The sequence below is a fragment of the Malus domestica genome, chromosome 07, assembly GCF_042453785.1.
Source record: "Malus domestica chromosome 07, GDT2T_hap1".
In the NCBI taxonomy this organism is placed as follows: domain Eukaryota; kingdom Viridiplantae; phylum Streptophyta; class Magnoliopsida; order Rosales; family Rosaceae; genus Malus; species Malus domestica.
Genome location: NC_091667.1, coordinates 4,138,159 through 4,156,816, shown reverse-complemented (window position 1 = coordinate 4,156,816; position 18,658 = coordinate 4,138,159). Strand labels below are relative to the sequence as shown.

The following is an 18,658-nucleotide window of genomic DNA, read 5'->3' as shown; positions in this document are numbered from 1 at the left end:
CATCTCCAACCGAAGGGTCCAGAGGGCCAGAAAACCGAAAATAGCCCGAAAATCGTCTCCAGCCGAGTGCTAGGCCAGAGGGCTTTAGAATCTAGGAGGGCCCCATGGAATCGGAGAGGGCTGGCTGCATGCAGCCAACTAGCCAGCCCGGGGTTGGCCATTTTTTTTAATGTTTTGTTATTTCTGTTGGTTATAGCCGACAGTAATACATTATATTACTTAATATAAATGTATTACTGTCGGTTATAACCGACAGTAGTATATTTATACAAAATTTTTCATATAACTTCTATTTTTTCCAATAACTTTTATTTTACAAAATTTGTTTCATATTTTTTTAAAATTCCATTTTTTCCTATAACTTCGATTTCACAAAATTTGTTTCATTTTATTTTAAGTTGTAGTTTTTAAATAATAAATTATGTTTGACATTATAGCCCTTTGACACTCGGTTGAAGACGGAGGTAAATATGGTCATGTACTGTTCATTAAAATATTAAAACCTTGGAGGATCTTGGAGAGCCAAATGGCTAAAATGAGACGTCTGACGGGTTGGAGATGGCCTCAGCTTCTAGGCGGGTCAAGTTGCGATCCCCAGAAAGAGCAGACTCCGTTCTGTCCCTTCTCATAAACCATGGAGTCTCCGTAACCCAGATCTCCAAGATTGTTAGGTCATGCCCAGGAGTTCTCAATTATAATCCGGAGAAAACCCTTTTGCCAAAGCTTGAGTTTTTCGTTTCTTTTGGAGTTTCAAGGGAGTACCTTGCAAAAACTCTGGCATATGAAACGCATCTTTTGGTCACAAGCTTGGAGAAGCGGATTCTACCAACTTGCCAGTTTCTTAGAAACCTGCTTTCTGAGAAGAACTTCGTTGTTTTTTTTTTGAAGAACGGTGGCCTGCGGATTTTCTCGGAAGGCCATTCAAAGAATGTGGCTCCAAATATTGAGCTTTTGAGAGAATTCGGTATGCCCCAATCATGTATTTCTTTGTTGCTGGCTTATTTTCCTAGATATTTAACACTAAAGCCTGAGAATTTTGCTAAAGTTGTGGATGAGGTTAAGCAAATGGGATTTGATATGGAAAAATCAAGATCTATAGCAGCAATAAAAGCATTATCTAGTGGTAATAGTAAGTCCATATGGAGTCGTAATTGTGAAGCTTATAAGAGGTGGGGTTGGTCAGAGGATGATGTTCTCTCTACTTTCAAGCGGTTCCCGCCTTGTATGAATAAGTCGGAGAAGAAAATAATGCAGGTAATGGATTTTTTAGTGAGCAAGATGGGATGGCCGCAAAGATCAATTGTCAAATGTCCGACTATTGTGAGTTTCAGTTTGGAGAAGAGAATTATCCCGAGGTTTTCAGTTGTTAAAGTTTTGTTGTTGAAATGATTGATAAAGGAAATCGAAAATGTGAGTTTGTATTATCTAATGAACCCTACAGAGAAAGTCTTCTTGCAGAGGTGTGTCCCCAGATATATAGATGAAGTACCAGTTGAATATCAGAGTGCGGAACAAACAAGACTACAAAATAATAGGAATTTTATTGAACAAACAAGAATGCCAAGACGGCTACAAAAACCCTAGAGACTACATTGTGAATGAATTATTCTCTAACTAAATTACAAGCTCTATTTATAGAGCAATAAACCAAAGAAACTCTAATGCGTATATGCCAAAAATACCCTACTACAAAATCAAATCAAATCTCTAATTAATTTCCTAAATAAACCTAATAAATTCCAACACCCCCCGTCAAACTCATGGCGGTACACGACATGAGTTTGCCAACAAGCAGATGTGGATGCAAGCCTCCAAATTCCGATGCCGATGCCGATTTCCGATGCCAATTTCAATACGAAATTTCATCAGTGCAAGTGCAAGATTCCAATGCCAGTGCAAGATTTCCATGCCAGTGCAAGATTCCAATGCCAGTACCAGTGCAAATGTCGATGCCGATGCCTAACAAACAAACAAAAAATCCAACCAAATATTTTTTTTCTTCCTTTTTTCTTCCTTTTTTTCCTTCTGTGCGATTCCTTCCTTTTTTTTTTTACCTTCTGTGCGAACCAACGTGTGACCCAACATCACCAACCTCCTTCCTTTTTTTTCTTCTGTGCGAACCAACATCACCAGCCTCCTTTTTTTTTTTTTTTTTTTTTCCGCGAGGGTACGATTGTGGACGGATCCAGATGCAGGGTGGGGCTGGGGAATGCAGAAATCCTAGTGCGATGGATTCACCAAATTCCTTTTTTTCAAAAAACAGAATTTTTTTCCCTTTCTTGACGACTACCAAGGACAAACTGAAAACCAAACCAGAAAGCGTAAAAAATCTACGGACAAGACTAACACAATTTGACGGTCAATACCGAAATCCAAAGACAAAGAACATAAACAGAAATCCAAAGACAAAACGAACAAAAACAGAGTGACCAAGAACAAAGGACACAGACCAAAGCGGAAGCGAAAGCCTAAACGAGACCCAAACTAAACCAAAAAACAAAAAGCGACAAAACAAATTGATACCAACAAGAACGGATTGAACCATAAGGATCGAACCCGCTCTGATACCAAGTTGAATATCAGAGTGCGGAACAAATAAGACTACAAAATAATAGGAATTTTATTGAACAAACGAGAATGCCGAGACGGCTACAAAAACCCTAGAGACTACATTGTGAATGAATTATTCTCTAACTAAATTACAAACTCTATTTATAGAGCAATAAACCAAAGAAACCCTAATGCGTATATGCCAAAAATACCCTACTACAAAATCAAATCAAATCTCTAATTAATTTCCTAAATAAACCTAATAAATTCCAACAGTACCTGGATTACTTAGTGTGTATCGGGGGCAAAGTTGAAATCCAGGATGTATGACATCGGCTGGTCAGGAGAGGTAAAAGCCAACTTTTCGATATTGGTTTACTTATGCTCAGTTGTTAGTCACGATCAAAGAGAAATAACAATTGTTCATCTTCGACTCTACTGACTAGATGGTTTAGTTATATATACTATCTTATCTGAAAAGGTTGACCTGCAGTCCGAGTTGTGTTGTTGGTTCTTGAATTTGGTTGGTCTTCAAAATTGGTTTTGATAGAAAGTACACCTTTACTTGCTTCTTATGGGATTCAGTTTAGTCTTTAGTTTAGTTTAGCTAGCCTTTTTTCAGTGGCCGTGACCTAGATAAAGTATCATTGTGTCGTTGTGAATCACTTTCGCTGTTTTTTTAGCACTTGCCTTAGCAAAAAAAATTGCATCCGTTGTGGCTGTAAATTCGGTTCTTGAGAGCGGAGCAAACCTTGCCCAGCACCCAGTCCAAATATCAAGCTAAGGATCAGTCCATTTACTCCAGCCTACAAAGTTGCCTGACACCCAGACCAGCCCATTTTTGACAAACCCAAGAGCCGGTCTTTTTGGCTGGCGTGTGTAAGGCATGGCCGCGAGTAGGGGACAAGGGGGTAGGCGTTGTCAGCTCACTTGTGCTTCAGATGCAGTCAGCGACGTGGCATGCTCAAAGCTGTTGGATTTCCAACGGTAAAAAAAAATATAAATTTTACTTTTAAACTGGACCATCCGATCACAGATCAACGGTCCATGTTTTTTCCTCAAAAAAAAAAAGAAAAAAAGGGCCCAACGGTCAGATTTATGACCGTTGGCCACATGGCAAATCCTTGGCTCTTGGATTTGAATATTTTTCAAATTCAACGGTCCAAATTAATTAACTACATTAAAATTAATTATAAATTATAATTTTTTTAAATACAGTAAAATTTAAAATTTTTTTTTTTCTATAAATACCTAACTCTCATCTTCCACCTTACACCACATTTCAATATTTTCTACACTTTCTATACTATCTACATTTCAATATTTTCTACACTTTAAGAGAAAAAAATGTCTTCGTAGAAGCTCATTGAAGATGTTGTGTTGTGTGAATATTGGGTTCACACTACTCATGACCCGATTACGGGTAATGAGATGGATAAGCGAAATTAAAACTATTCACAAAATAATATGTTCGGATAATGACACGTAGTGTGACGAGATTGGTTAAAAATCCTATCCGAAATTAAAACTATTTTATTTTTTTATTCTTTTAGAAAAAATTTAAAAATATTTTAAATGTGTTGGGTGCCAGCGCATTTTTTTTAGGGGTTGAGTGCATTGGCCTATTACTGTTCATTGGAGTATATTACTGTTCACTGAAGTAAATAAATTGGTTGGGTGATGACACAAAGTCCTTAGGGATGGACTTGCTACGAGGGAATAGAGATCCCAGGGATTTGTAATCAAGTCATTTTGCGTGGGAAGGATAGAACACTATGGAAGCTCATTACTTATGTCACGGACAATGTGATGCTGGATTCGGTATATTTGCATCAGTTTATTCATGCAGTGAAGTCATACTTTCTCTACAACGAGTGCACATCCCAGTTCACCTAATTTATGGCCGTGTATGTTGGTCGTGGATAGAGACAGAACCACATAAACTCTGTTGTGCTTGGGTGCTTGATGTCTATTGCTTGGTATCCTTTGTCTTCCTTGTTTGCAATCAACAACTTGGTACTCAAAGTTATAATCTCTTCCACAATTTTTCTGGTGCAATTCTTCAAAGGTAATCGAAAACCCGAAACAGCCACAAAGCAAGCTCAAATTGTCCAATGAAACTTTCTTCTTCTTGTTTTATATTTATAATTTGTATTATTCGTGGTAAGTTGATCTGTGTCGCATTCTAATTCTTCAAGGGTAATTCGTATCTGCTGTTGCCTTCGTCAGAAAATATGACAATCCTCTGATTCAGAACTTACAATACAAGGAAGACAGTCATTCTATAGACTACTCCTTTTGGGCCTGTTTCATTGTAATTTCTTTACGTTGTGCAGGACCTTTTTTTGGTTATTTTTACCTTGTGTTTGCTTCAGTTTTTCTCCCATGCGCACATGAATCGTGTGCATGGGCAGCGCATGACCTAAAGATTAACGTGGGCGGCAATTGAATATCCATGCCATGGTAACGACGTTGATACTCAATAGAAATTTCTTGATACGAGGATATACATGGTATCATTACGTCAATATAACGTTGTTAAGATAACATTAATATTTAATTATTATGTCGTCATTTATATCGCTCTCTCGGGTTATGTGCAAGAGACAAACTTATATAGTACAAGTACACAATAACATGACATCCCGTGTCACAAAAACAAGAATATGTAAATTAAAATTTACACGTATTTATTTTATTAACACAAGACGTTACCGTACCGGTTTACCATATATGTCCTCAATGCGAAGCCCATATAAAGTTCGTAATTTTTATTTGTCAAAGACTAATGTATCCCACACCTCGAAGAATTGCACTAATTCCCAATTAAGCTTGAAAAGGGTTTAAGCCCAAATAGCATTTTCGTACTATTTTGCACTTTATCCAACCAAGAAAAAAACAAAACGTGAAAGAGAGAGGGAGAGCCTCTCCCGAGAGAAATGCTAAAACCCTCTGAACGGAGGCGCCGCCGAGGTTTTGGACTTTCCACTTGAAATTGGACATCGCCGGGAATCTAACATGGTAAGCCTCTTCAACTTGGAGGCCGCCAGATTGGGTTATTCTCTATTTCCCAAAACTAAAAGATTTGTTGTTGGGGTTGGGGATCTAAAACCCTCGGATTTTGATTTTTCTCTTCAAAGTCTGATACTCTGCAGACACTTTGTCTCAGAAATCTCACAAACCGACCACGATTTCACAGTCAATTACCTCATAAACTCTTGTGGGTTGTCTCCAGAAGGTGCAATTTCAGCATCCAAGCGGGTCAAGTTGCGATCCCCGGAAAGAGCTGATTCTGTTCTGTCATTTCTCAGAAGCCATGGCTTCTCTGCAACCCAGATCTCCAAGCTCATCAGGTCACGTCCGCAACTTCTCGTGGGCTATCCGGAGAAAACCCTTTTGCCAAAGCTTGAGTTTTTCTTGTCTATTGGAATTTCAAGGGAGGAGCTTGCAAAAACTTTTGCTTCCGTTCCTGCTCTTTTGGATGTGAGCTTGCAGAAACGGATAAAACCCACTTGTCTTTTCCTTGGGAATCTGCTTTCTGGGAAAAATTTTGTTGCTTTTTTGAAGAACGGCTCGCGGATTTTTTTGGAAGGCCATTCGAAGAATCTGACGCCGAATATTGGGATTTTGAGAGAACTAGGTATGCCCCAATCATGTATTTCTCTGTTGCTAGCTCATTTTCCTAGCTGTCTAATACGAAATCCTGAGAATTTCGGCAAAGTTGTGGATGAGGTTAAGCAAATGGGCTTTAATCCGGAGAAATCAACGTCTGCGATGGCAATAAAAGCTTTGTGTAGTAAGTCCATATGGAATCATAATTGTGAATCTTATAAGAGGTGGGGTTGGTCAGAGGACGATGTTCTCTCTGCTTTCAAGCGGTTCCCACATTGTATGACCAAGTCGGAGAAGAAAATAATGCAGGTAATGGAATTTCTAGTGAACAAAATGGGATGGCCGGCGCGAGTTATTGCCAAATACCCAGCCATTGTGAGTCTCAGTTTGGAGGAGCGAATAATCCCAAGGTGCTCGGTTGTTAAAGTTTTGATGTTGAAAGGATTGATGAAGGAAATTGAAAATGTGAGTTTGTATTCCGTAATGCTCCCTGCAGAGAAATTCTTCTTGGCGAAGTTTGTAACCGGATATATAGATGAAGTACCTCAGTTGTTGAGTGTGTATCAAGGAAAAGTTAAAGTTGAGGATGTATGATGTTCGTAGCTCCCTTGATGTAGTATCGTAGATGCAGCACTGCTCATTGACATTGGCAGCAGCTAGCTTTTGGCTCAGTATATTTTTCTACAGATGAATTCAATTGGTAGCCATGGATGAAGAAAGATGAAATTCATTTTTTCGTCCTCCCGTTCCACTGTCTAGCTGTTTTTGTTATACGGATACTCTCTTATTTGAAATTAACTTGAGATTTCACCTGCTCTGCTCTCAATGATTTTGGTGCATTCAACTATATGATCAATGGTCCTTGATGTTGTTCATCTTGGAATTGCCTTCGGCAGAATGTACACCTATGTTGCTTCTTTGGTTTCAATTTAATCTATAAGCGATATGATGATATCTATACATATGGATCTTATATATATCGTATAATGAGTGAATATATAGGAATCAAAATACGCCAAATAACTCATGTTATGCTATTCTTTGTCTCATATATCAAATTTTAAGATGTGTAAGATATCAGTGTCTGATATATCAACTTTTGTCTGTGTCTTTGTCCCTGTTCTGCTATGCTAGTTGTTATCCACAAATAGCTAGCCTTATTTTCAGTGACAATGGTTAGGTGGTCAGTACTATTCTCCATTGTGATTCCCTTGTGTTAGCCTACTTTGCAAGGCCATAAGGATCTTATTATGATCAATGTTGCATCCACACTGTTTTGTTTGCACTGTCTTTACCCTCTTTGATTTAAAGGGTAAAGACATTAAAGGTCTGAAGTGGATCCAATTCCGTTGACTTGATCTTAGACTCATGCATGCAAAAGCTAATCTGAATAAAGGAGAGTTAGTGTTATTCACATATCCTTTTTTATCTCTTACATACTCTTAATTTTTTGCTGTCAAATCGAATGAATTGAAGAAAAAAAAAAAAAAAAAAAATGTGTGTGAATAGTAAAAAGCGTGTGTGGATAGCACCACTTTAAAACTGAGATTAGTTTGTTTGGCCTTGTTTGGTAATCCAGCTCCTCTACTTGTAATAAGACTAAACATTTTTTGTTATGGTGGTGTTAGACAAACAGCTGTTGACTGTTGTGCATTTCTCCCAATTTTTTACCGTTGAATCGAATTGGAGAAGATCATATGCTATCTACACACTTATTTTCATATCCCATAAATTCCTTGTTAATTTATATCATTTGATTTTTTTTTATAATTCATTTAATCTGATAACCGAAAATTAATAAGTTTGTGTTGATGGTTAAAAATAGTGTATAAATAGCACAATCTACTAATAAAAGATGTGCGAAGTGAAAAGATGTGTGAATAACACCATGCAAACCGAAAACCCAAAGACTAAACGGAAGAACAGGAAGGGTTTTGGGGGCGTTTCCATCCAATTCAAAATTTGAAATTCATCGTCTATCTATTATTGACATGGGATCGCTCTCCAAATTGAAGGCCCTCGCCCTCCGATTGGGTTATTCTCAATCTTCCAGTTCCAGTAGAGTTGCTTCCACATTTAAACGATTTGTCTCTGGAGATCCGAAACCCTCACATTTTCCTCTTCAACATCAGCTGCTACTCTGCAGACATTTCACCTCAGAAACTTCAGAAAACCACAACGATTTCACAGTCAATTACCTCATAAGCTCATGTGGGTTGTCCCCAGAAGATGCAATTTCAGCCTCCAAGAGGGTCAAGCTGCGTTCTCCAGAAAGACCAGACTACGTTTTGTCCTTTCTCAGAAACCATGGATTCTCTGCAACCCAGATCTCGAAGATGGTCAGGTCATTCCCAAGACTTTTCCAATTGCATCCTGAGAGGACCATTTTGCCAAAGCTTGAGTTTTTCACTTCTCTTGGAGTTTCAAAGGAGGACGTTGCAAAAACTGTGGCGTATCAACCGAAGCTTTTGACTGCGAGCTTGAACAACCGGATTCTACCCACTTATGATTTCCTTCGGAGTTTGATTTCTAAGAAAAATGTCGCTTCTGTTTTCAAGCATGGCTCGCGGATTTTCAAGGAAGGCCACTCCAAGAATGTTGCCCCAAATATTGAGATTTTGAGAGAATCAGGTATGCCCTATTCCTGCATTTCTCTGTTGCTTGCTCATCACCCAAAAGCTTTAATGGTAAAGCCTGAAGAGATTGGTAAAGTTGTGGACGAGGTTAAGCAAATGGGTTTTAATCTGCAAAAATCAACTTCGGTGCCGGCAATAAAAGCATTGTGTGGTAGCAGGTTTGCATGTAATCGAAATCGCCAAGTTTATAAGAGGTGGGGATGGTCTGAGGATGATCTAGTCTCTGCTTTCAGGAGGCACCCGATATGTATGATTGTGTCGGAGAAGAAACTAATGCTAGCAATGGAATTTTTAGTGAATAAGATGGGGTGGCCGTCGGTAATGATTGCCAAATCCCCAGAGGTCATGTGTTACAGTTTGGAGAAGAGATTCATCCCCCGCTGCTTGGTTGTTAAAGTTTTGTTGCTGAAGGGATTGATAAAGGGGATTGAAAACGTGAGTTTGAGTTCTGTGGTGGTGCCTGTAGAGAAGTTGTTCTTGGAGAGGTATGTGGCCAGATATATCGATCAAGTACCTCAGTTATTGAGTGTGTATCGAGGAAAAGTTGAAGTCCGGGATGTATGATGTTCGTAGGTCAAACAAGTTCAGATGCAGCGCTGCTTGGTTGTTAAAGTTTTGTTGCTGAAAGGATTGATAAAGGGGATTGAAAACGTGAGTTTGAGTTCTGTATTGGTGCCGTCAGAGAAGCGCTTCTTGGAGAGTTATGTGACCAGATATGTCGATCAAGTACCTCAGTTATTGAGTGTGTATCAAGGAAAAGTTGAAGTCCGGGATGTATGATGTTCGTAGGCCAAACGAGTTCAGATGTTGTAAAAATTTTAGACGCCTCGATGCAGATGGCAGATGCAGCGCTGCTCATTGTCGTTGGTAGCAGCTAACCTTTGGCTAAGTATTGTAAGTTTGTGTCCTTAACTTGTCTGAGTTTTCACATTGTAGGTTGTGTCGGATATCATTTTCATCGTATAATACTGGTTGAAGTCGACTGTGTTTATTAATTTGGCTTAATTGCATCTCATTTGAACGTCTCCCTAAATTTCCTGAAATGTGGCTGTTTATTTGCATTGGCAGAAAGAGATCCAATTGCTTATTTACATTGGATTCACACAGAAACGTAGACTTGCAAGGATGCAATGTCTATACAATTAAGACATATGATACATAAAGAAAAACGTAGACTTGAAAGGATGCAAGTGTAAGGTGATGAATTACAGGTAAAGGGGATAGAGGATTTACTAAGAGCTATTTTAACAACTGAATTAGTTGGATGACCCAACTTACAGTGCCACAAAGTAGAAGAAACTTTTTGACCTAAGTATGCTGCTGGAGAATGAGGTGAAGGTTTGAACACTGGAATAGGGTAAACTGCATTGTTACTCAGCCCTTGAAATAGAATCTTTTGGGTGACCTTGTCCTGCACACAAATAGAAGAATCATCAATGATACATCTGCAATGATTATCACGACACAACTGATTCATTAAGAGCAGATGTTGTGACAACTGAGGAACATGAAGTACTGAATTTAATCGAAAAGTATGAGACTTAGTATGAAGATTAGATCTGCCAATATGTGCAATAGGTAAACCTTCACCATTGGCACCAGTAACAGTATTTGTAGAAGGATAAGGCGCAGCCATCTGAAGATTAGAAAGATCAGATGTCATATGATCGGCAGCCCCAGAATCAAGCAACCAAAACTCTTGTTGTGGAGCTGAAGATGGTCCAGTAGTTCTAGCGTTCAGTGCAACTGGGGAGAATGATTGAGGAGCACCACCGAATGAATGATATTGTTGAGGTGAAAAGGCAGTATGAGGTGGATATGGAGATGAGATAACAAGGGATGGAACAAACTGAGAACCAGAAGCCTGTGAGATTGAATATCCTTGAGGATGTGGCTGATACCCTCGTGAAGGAATGAAAGACTGAAAATTGAAATTGTTTATGTCAAAACATGTAGCAGCAGTATGTCCAACATGATGACAGATTTGACATCCATTTTGATAACAATTCAAAGCAGAATGCCCTTTCTTGTCACAAATTTGGCATTTCTGAAAAGGTTGATAAGCCTGAGGTGATGACATTTGTTGTCCTGAAGGCTGAACACCAGATTGAAATCGTTGAGGATATGACGGACCTCCCGAGAATTGAGATTGAGAAGGTTGAGATCCGGAAAAAAAACTTCTTGTATTTGCCTTTGTTCTTCCAATTGTTTCCTTGGAAATTGTTGTAAGACCCTGAACCAGTTTGAGACACAAAAGCAATGGTCCAGACACAGGCAGTTGGGAGAATTGATTTGGAAAAGGCATTTGTTGAAGTGACTGTGATTCATGAAACTGTGAAGAACCAGAAAAAACTACCCATATGTGTGCCAGATTTGGAAGATTGAGCTAGCATTGTAGACATCAAAGGAACTTGCTTTGAAACTTCTTGCAAAGTGGACTCCAAGGACATAAGAGTTTCACGACCACGAATCACAGACTTGATGGTGTTATACTCAAAAGGTAGGTCTCGAAGAGCCGCAATCACAATATCCTCATCAGATATGAAAACCCCAACAATAGGAAGTTGATCTCTGGTATCATTAATTCTTTGAAGATACTCATCAATTGATTCAGACCCTTTCTGTATATGTTGCAAATCAATTTTCATTTGAATTATACTAGTCCTGGTCATGTACGCAAACCGTTCTCTAAGACTAAGCCACATTTCTTGAGAACTCTGACATCCAATCACACAAGATAAAACAACAGTGGACAAAGTAGCATTAAGAATAGTCATCAATGCTTTATCATGAATTTTCCACAACTTGTATGCATCATAAATTACAGGCACATGATTATCAACCTCCCCTTCAGATTCAGAATCAACAAATTTGGTAGGACACGGAATGGATCCATCAACAAAACCACTAATTCCATTACCATCTAACAACAACTTCATTTGAAAATTCCAAGTCACATAGTTAGAGTCATCTAACTTCACAGTAACAGTATTACCCACACTTGGAATCAGAGAAGCAATAGGCGATTGTGTAAGCATTAACTGAGCAAAGGTAACCATTGTGAAGATACAAACAGATCAATCATAGCACAGATAAACAAATCCACAGAAACACAGAATACAGTAGGAATCGTGAACAACAATTCCCAAAAATTAGGGTTTAGACGAACAAGAATCAAGAATCAAAGGATTAAGAATCAACAAACAAATAGAAGAAAATCACCTTCGTGAACTTTGACGACTCAACACCTCGATAAATCCCCAAAAACTAGGGTTTCAAAGGAACTCCGACGACGACGACATCGACTTCACCGACAATCACCACGAACAAACACCCGCGACTCCACCAACTCCAACGATTATATGTTGCTACAGAGCAACAAAGGCAACGCTCTGATCAAACAACACGAAGAAGCAGATGAGCGGAAGCAATAAGATCATCAATCGATGGCGCAAGCCTTGATCAACTCTGATACCATGATAACTATAAGAAAATGTAAGAGCTGTGAATTGTAGAGAGGGAAAGTAAAGAGAGAGTTTTGTAAATTGAATTATTATTACCAAACTATTCAATTTAATACAATACATTAACTTGTCTTATAAATACACAACTATAACTAACTCAAGACTTAACCAATGATACACAGACACATGGTAAGCTATACATGTAACACTTGGCACTATTATATCCTAACAATAACTAAATATGACTAATTAAACATGTCAACAAAGTGTAGGCTACTATCACTTACTTACCGGTCAATTTGATGGATTGATTAACGGCTAAACGACATTAGTACGAAAACGTGAGTCATTGTATGAAAATTGAAAAAATTGATGGACGTATGAATTTGAAATTGGATGAAAACCTAAGAGGGCGAAATAGGAAAATGTTGGGACTTAGGCCATCTCCAATTGATCCGACCAAAGGGCTGAAAATAGCTTGAAATGACACGAAAACCGTATTCAACCGAGGGCTAGGCCAAAAGAGTTGTGAGCTCAATCGAGCCAAAACCACCAAATCAGGCTAGCAGGTTGGCCATTTCTAGCCAACCAGATGAGCCCAGCCCATTTGAATATTATATTTTGGAAAAAATCTAATTTTTCCCCTAGAAATACGTCATTCCTATATCATTTCTCACATACTTTTCATCATTCTATACTATCTTACCTCATTTTATTTCAATTCTTCACACTCTATTCTCTTACCTCTTCCAATAATTTTTCCTATCCGAAAAAATTATTGAGATTATATAAAGATAAGAAATTCGAAGGCTTATTCATTTAGTGACAAGTGACACTCAAAATCTATTTGAAAACCTTATATTAATTAATATGGTACTTTAGTTTAATTAACATATTAATTGAATTAAATAATAATATATATATGAATTATGTTTGGCCTATGACCCTTTAGCCCCCTCGATTGGAGATGAGTTTTTTGTCAAAGGGCTATGTTTGGCCTATGATCCTTTGACCTTCTCAGTTGGAGATGGTATAAAATATGGCCTGACAGTGTTCATTAAAATATAATTTCTTGCAAGACTATGAGGCTAAACATAGTTATTTGGTCCTCATTCGGTTGGAGATGGCCTTAAAGGCCAAAGTGAAAACTGCGTTACCTTTGTCACTAGTCATCACATGCAGCATTTAATGGAGAAGGATGATGCTCCTCTCATAATCTCTCTTCCCTCTCCTCATACTTGAATGTTATAATTAAGCCGCATCAACCTCTTATATTGATTTTTTTTTATAGAGACATTAAGACAAAAGCAAAGTGTGAGAGAAGGGAAGGAAAGAGGAGTAGGAGGGCAGATAATCCTACCCCTTAATGGAATACATGCTACAGCAGCTAAACGCCCTAAAGTTGAGGGAAGTTTTTTTTTTTTTTTTTTTTTTTTTTCAAGTGTTATTTTCCTTGTATAATGACATATGTTATACACTGAAAAGTCTCTTGGGAGTGTGGGGGGAAAACTAAATAGTCTCTTGAGAATGTGGGGTGAGAGGATATTATAGAAAAATATGTGATGATGTAGTAAGATAACAAAAATCCTATTCTTGTTATCTACTGATACCATTAATTGTATCATCTCTCTAATAAAGATGGAATCCACATGTGTAGTGACCCCACTTCTATTAAAGAGATGGTACAATTATATAGTAAGTGTAGCACCTAAAGAGACCTTCATGTACTACTCATACTCGGGCGTTTTAAAATTCAAAAGTACTAATCTTACCACATTTTACATATCACATCCATACCACCATTCCAATAGAGTTAGTACCCATTAACACATGTGGATCTCATCTCTATTAGAATAATGTTATAAATGTGTTATGTAAAATGTGGTAAGAATAATACTTTCAAATTTTAATTGAAAAAAACAAATGTACAGCGTAATAAATATGTTGGGTGTAAGTAAAATTACCTAACAAATAGTAGAGTAAAAGTTAAATAAATCCCACTGAGCGGAAGCAGAGGTAGGGTTTTGGGGCAATTTCCAATTCAAAATTTGGATTTGAAATTGAGCATGTACTGTTAACATGGTAGCGCTCACCTTCAGATTGTGTTGTTCTCAATCTTCCAGAATTAAACGATTTGTTTCTCGTCAACATCCGCTGCTACTCTGCAGAAATTTCACCTCAGAAATCTCAGAAAACCACAACGATTTCACAGTCAATTACCTCATAAACTCATGTGGGTTGTCCCCAGAAGGTGCAATTTTAGCCTCCAAGAGGACGAAGCTGCGTTCTCCAGAAAGACCAGACTCCGCTTTGTTCTTTCTCAGAAACCATGGATTCTCTCAAACCCAGATCTCCAAGATCGTCAGGTCATGCCCACACGTTCTCAATTCCAATCCTGATAAAATCCTTCTGCCAAAGCTTGAATTTTTCAGGTCTCTTGGAGTTTCAAGAGAGTGCCTTGCAAAAGTTTTGGAACGTCATCCCGGTCTCTTGTCTGCAAGCTTGGAAAATCGGATTGTACCCACTTATAATTTTCTTAAGAGTATGGTTTCTGAGAAAAATGTCGTTTCTGTTTTCAAGTCGGGCTCACGGATTTTCGTGGAAGGCCACTGCAAGACTGTTGTCCCAAATATTGAGATTTTGAAAGAATCAGGTATGCCCCAATCATGCATTTCTCTGCTGCTTGTTCATCACCCCAGCACTTTAATGGTAAAGCCTGAAGAGATAGGTAAAGTTGTGGACGAGGTTAAGCAAATGGGTTTTAATCTGCAAATATCAACGTCGGTGATGGCAATAAAAGCATTGTGTGGTAAGAATAGGCCTGTATGGAATCGAAGTCTCCAGGTTTATAAGAGATGGGGTTGGTCTGAAGATGTTGTGCTCTCTGCTTTCCGGAGGTACCCTTGCTGTATGACTGTGTCGGAGAAGAAAATAATGCTAGCGCTGGAATTTTTAGTGATAAAGATGGGGTGGCCGTCGGTAATGATTGCCAAAGCCCCGGCGGTCATGTGTTACAGTTTGGAGAAGAGATTCATCCCCCGCTGCTTGGTTGTTAAAGTTTTGTTGCTGAAAGGATTGATAAAGGGGATTGAAAACGTGAGTTTGGGTTCTGTGTTGGTGCCTGCAGAGAAGTTGTTCTTGGAGAGGTATGTGGCCAGATATATCGATCAAGTCCCTCAGTTATTGAGTGTGTATCATGGAAAAGTTGGAGTCCAGGATGTATGATGTTTCGTAGGTCAAAAGAGGTTAGGTATTGTAAAATTTTTGGACGCCTCGATGCGGATGCAGAACTACTCATTGCCATTGGTAGCAGCTAGCTTTTGGCTCAGTATTGTAAGTCTGATGCAGTGTAGAACAATTGATATGGTTTATACATTAAACATGTTGGAGACTTTTTCATCTTTCAAGGCCATGTTTTAATTAGATGCCTAGTTACTATAATTTTTAGTATTAAGTTATTTATCCTATCAATGTAAGGTAGCCTCCTATTTAAAGGGTTCTATACGTAAGATTAAGAAGTGAAATTAGTGAATTGAAGTTAATCTAAGAAGAGAGTGAGTTTTCTCCTCTTTAAAATCAAGTGTGAGACTTGGTCATGTCGAGTGAATCCATGATTAGTGACGTGAGTGAATCCGTTGCCCCTGGTCAAGTGATTCCCAAGTTCTATCCCAGTAAAGACGTGAGTGATTCCGTTCCCACCCCCCCCTCCCCCGGCGGGGAGGTTGAGCGATTCCCAGGTCATCTATCCCTCATCTCCTGGAGAATCCTTGGCTTTTCCTGCGTCAAAGTCGGTGTCCTTAACTGCTGTTTTAATATTTCTCTATAAATGAGTTCAGTTGTTAATCGTTTGTTTGTCTTAACGTTCCAGTGTCTAGCTACTGTAGTTATATATATGCTTTCTTATTTGAAATTAACTTGAGATTTGATCTGCTCTGCTGTCTGTGATTGTGGCGCCTTCAACTTTAAGATTGATGGTTATTGACTTTGTTCATCTGGGAACTGCCTTTGATAGAATGTATTCATATGTTGCTTCTATTTGGGTTCAATTTAATCTATTGTGGGGATGAAGGAATGAAAAATACTTTCGTCTGATTCTTTGAAATTATAAAAGATGCGTTAGACATCAGTGATTGTCGGTCGTTGTCCCTGTTATGCTCTGCTCTGCGAAGCTAACAACTCTCCTCTGCAAACAGCTAGCCAACCTTGGTTTTTGGGGCAATGGCTGGGTAAAGTATCAATGTGTCGTTGTGATTTGCTTGTACTAGGCTTGTTTGTGAATTGCAAGACCATAAGGGTTGAGGTGCAATTTCCGTAATGCGCGTTTTTAAAAGAACAAAAATTAAGCTTTCATAAGATCTGTAATGCAGATTCATTCTGTTGCATTGCACGAGGAAATCAGATATGTACTGATTGGAACTGGAGCTGATCATCGAGCATTGATGCCATCATCTGGACGTTTTGTTACTCCTCTGCCAATTTGCTGGTAATGTTTTTTAATATTTACTTGCTCCAAAACATAGAATATTTGACACAAACCCATATTGTGAACAAGAATTTCTCAGTGAGTTACTACCATTTAGAACTCAAAGCCAAACAAGAATTTTTTACTACCATACAGTGAACAAGAATATGCTATGTATATAAATCTCAGATTGTGTTATTCTTAATCTTCCAGAACTAAACGATTTGTTTCTCTTCAACCTCAGCCACTTTGCAGACATTTCAGCCCAAAAATCTCAGAAAACCACACGATTTCACAGTCAATTACCTCATACACTCATGTGGGTTGTCCAAAAAGTGCAATTTCAGCATCCAAGACGGTCAAGCTGCGTTCTCCAGAAAGACCAGGCTCCGTTTTGTCCTCTCTCAGAAACCATGGACTCTCTCAAACCCAGATCTCAAAGATCGTCAAGGATCGCTCGATCATGAGGAAACCCTTTTGCTGAATCGCTAGACTTCTTGTTGGCTTCACTAGTTGACTCTGAGGTCTTTCCTCATCTGTCTAGTGCTGTCACGATTTACAGACTACATGTAGGCTGGCCAAGGTGCTGCAGGAAAGCAAACGAGGAAGAGAGCAAGTGATATTGCTGTTGCAACACCATTAGAACCAAGTGGAAGAGAGTAGATGGCGGGCAGTTCCATTAAAAGTTCATGTTTATTTTCTACATTGCTGGTTGGAATAGGACTTCTAAAGCTAAAATATTTCAACAAACTAAACTTTGGGGTTTCCATAGTTTGAATGGCGACATAGAGTTGAATTAGTGCATATGTAGGTATATATATACATTGATTTTCAAGCTTGATGATCTAAAGTCTAAACTGGGTCTGAAATTTGGAGATGAGATGCATTCTGGAATCACGTACGTCTCAGATTGTAACGGTGTTCGCTTTCAACTATTTATTTGTCTTCCTTCTCCTTTTAGATGACCAGGTTTGAGCTGTTCACTTGGTGCAATTGCAATGTTGTATCATTTCTCGAACCTGAGGAAATTGTGGAGGGTATCGGTCATTTATATAGCACAAGTTTTTGGGTGTCATGCCTCGATTTCGAGATACATCCAGAACTGGCACGTAATGTCATCACGTACCTGTTCAACTATCATGCCTTGCTTTTGAGACATGACAAAAAACAAACCAACAGTTAGAATTCGATTAGCATGATTCACTAGATTCCATACACAACGAAACCATATGCCAACCAGGATTGTCGTTTCGGCATTAACATATATCACACTTTTTCCCAACAACGATTCCACAATCCCAACAAATGTTTTTTTTGTTCAAAGCAACAACTAATTGATTCAATAAAGATGCACAATATTAGCATTTAATTACGTTAATCAATCATTAAGGTCATATATTACTTTCGAAGTTTAATAAAGCCCACATTTGTAAGGTTTGTTGTATTTCCCTACCTAAATTCTAAATCCAGCATTGTTAATCCTAAGTTACAAACACAAGTGTAAGAACAACTTCTATGCACAAGAATCTAGGGTTCTAAACCCACTCAACAGAACCAAATAGAGAAAGAGATTCCAAACCATTCAACTGAATCCCACAAAGATAGGATTCTAGACCACACAATAGAATCAAATAGAGAAAATGATTCCAGACCACTCAATAGAATCCAATGGAGGCTCATGTTACGAAGCATTCAACGAAACCGAATAGGGAAAAGGGATTCCAAACCACTCGACAGAATCCAACGAAGATAGGGTTTTGGACCACTCAATGAAACTAAATAAGGAAAGGGATTTCATACCACTCAATGGAACCCAATGAAGGTTTCACACCACTTAACGAAACCGAATAGGGAAAAGAATTTTGAACCACTCAATTGAATCCAACGAAGGTAGGGTTCCGGACCACTCAACAGAACCAGATAAGGAAAGATAT

At 38.5% G+C, this 18,658-nt stretch overlaps 4 protein-coding genes across 4 annotated transcripts; all 4 read left to right on the top strand.

Moving 5' to 3' along the window:
- The first annotated feature begins 558 nt into the window (after positions 1–558).
- Positions 559–1,389, top strand: LOC103438728 (transcription termination factor MTERF2, chloroplastic-like). Its single transcript, XM_008377274.2, has one exon. It carries the CDS (start codon positions 559–561, stop codon positions 1,387–1,389), a length of 831 nt encoding a protein of 276 aa, XP_008375496.2.
- A 4,179-nt stretch (positions 1,390–5,568) lies between these two features.
- Positions 5,569–6,756, top strand: LOC103438615 (transcription termination factor MTERF6, chloroplastic/mitochondrial-like). Its single transcript, XM_008377146.2, has one exon. The coding sequence runs from the start codon at positions 5,569–5,571 to the stop codon at positions 6,754–6,756; it is 1,188 nt and encodes a 395-aa protein (XP_008375368.1).
- Positions 6,757–8,019: 1,263 nt separating this feature from the next.
- LOC103438613 (transcription termination factor MTERF15, mitochondrial-like) lies at positions 8,020–11,459 on the top strand. Its single transcript, XM_008377142.4, has 2 exons — positions 8,020–9,692; positions 9,867–11,459. Exon 1 carries the CDS (start codon positions 8,154–8,156, stop codon positions 9,360–9,362), a length of 1,209 nt encoding a protein of 402 aa, XP_008375364.3. The 5' UTR covers positions 8,020–8,153; the 3' UTR covers positions 9,363–9,692; positions 9,867–11,459.
- Positions 11,460–14,247: 2,788 nt separating this feature from the next.
- LOC103438612 (transcription termination factor MTERF8, chloroplastic-like) lies at positions 14,248–17,625 on the top strand. The gene is made up of 3 exons (XM_017333112.3): positions 14,248–15,595; positions 16,630–16,745; positions 16,969–17,625. The coding sequence occupies exon 1, from the start codon at positions 14,342–14,344 to the stop codon at positions 15,485–15,487; it is 1,146 nt and encodes a 381-aa protein (XP_017188601.1). The 5' UTR covers positions 14,248–14,341; the 3' UTR covers positions 15,488–15,595; positions 16,630–16,745; positions 16,969–17,625.
- Positions 17,626–18,658: the final 1,033 nt, after the last annotated feature.

Excerpts from the sequence above, each read along its gene's own strand:
- LOC103438728 (XM_008377274.2), top strand. The coding sequence starts at position 559 with ATGGCCTCAGCTTCTAGGCGGGTCAAGTTGCGATCCCCAGAAAGAGCA.
- LOC103438613 (XM_008377142.4), top strand. The coding sequence starts at position 8,154 with ATGGGATCGCTCTCCAAATTGAAGGCCCTCGCCCTCCGATTGGGTTAT.
- LOC103438612 (XM_017333112.3), top strand. The coding sequence starts at position 14,342 with ATGGTAGCGCTCACCTTCAGATTGTGTTGTTCTCAATCTTCCAGAATT.
- LOC103438615 (XM_008377146.2), top strand. The coding sequence starts at position 5,569 with ATGGTAAGCCTCTTCAACTTGGAGGCCGCCAGATTGGGTTATTCTCTA.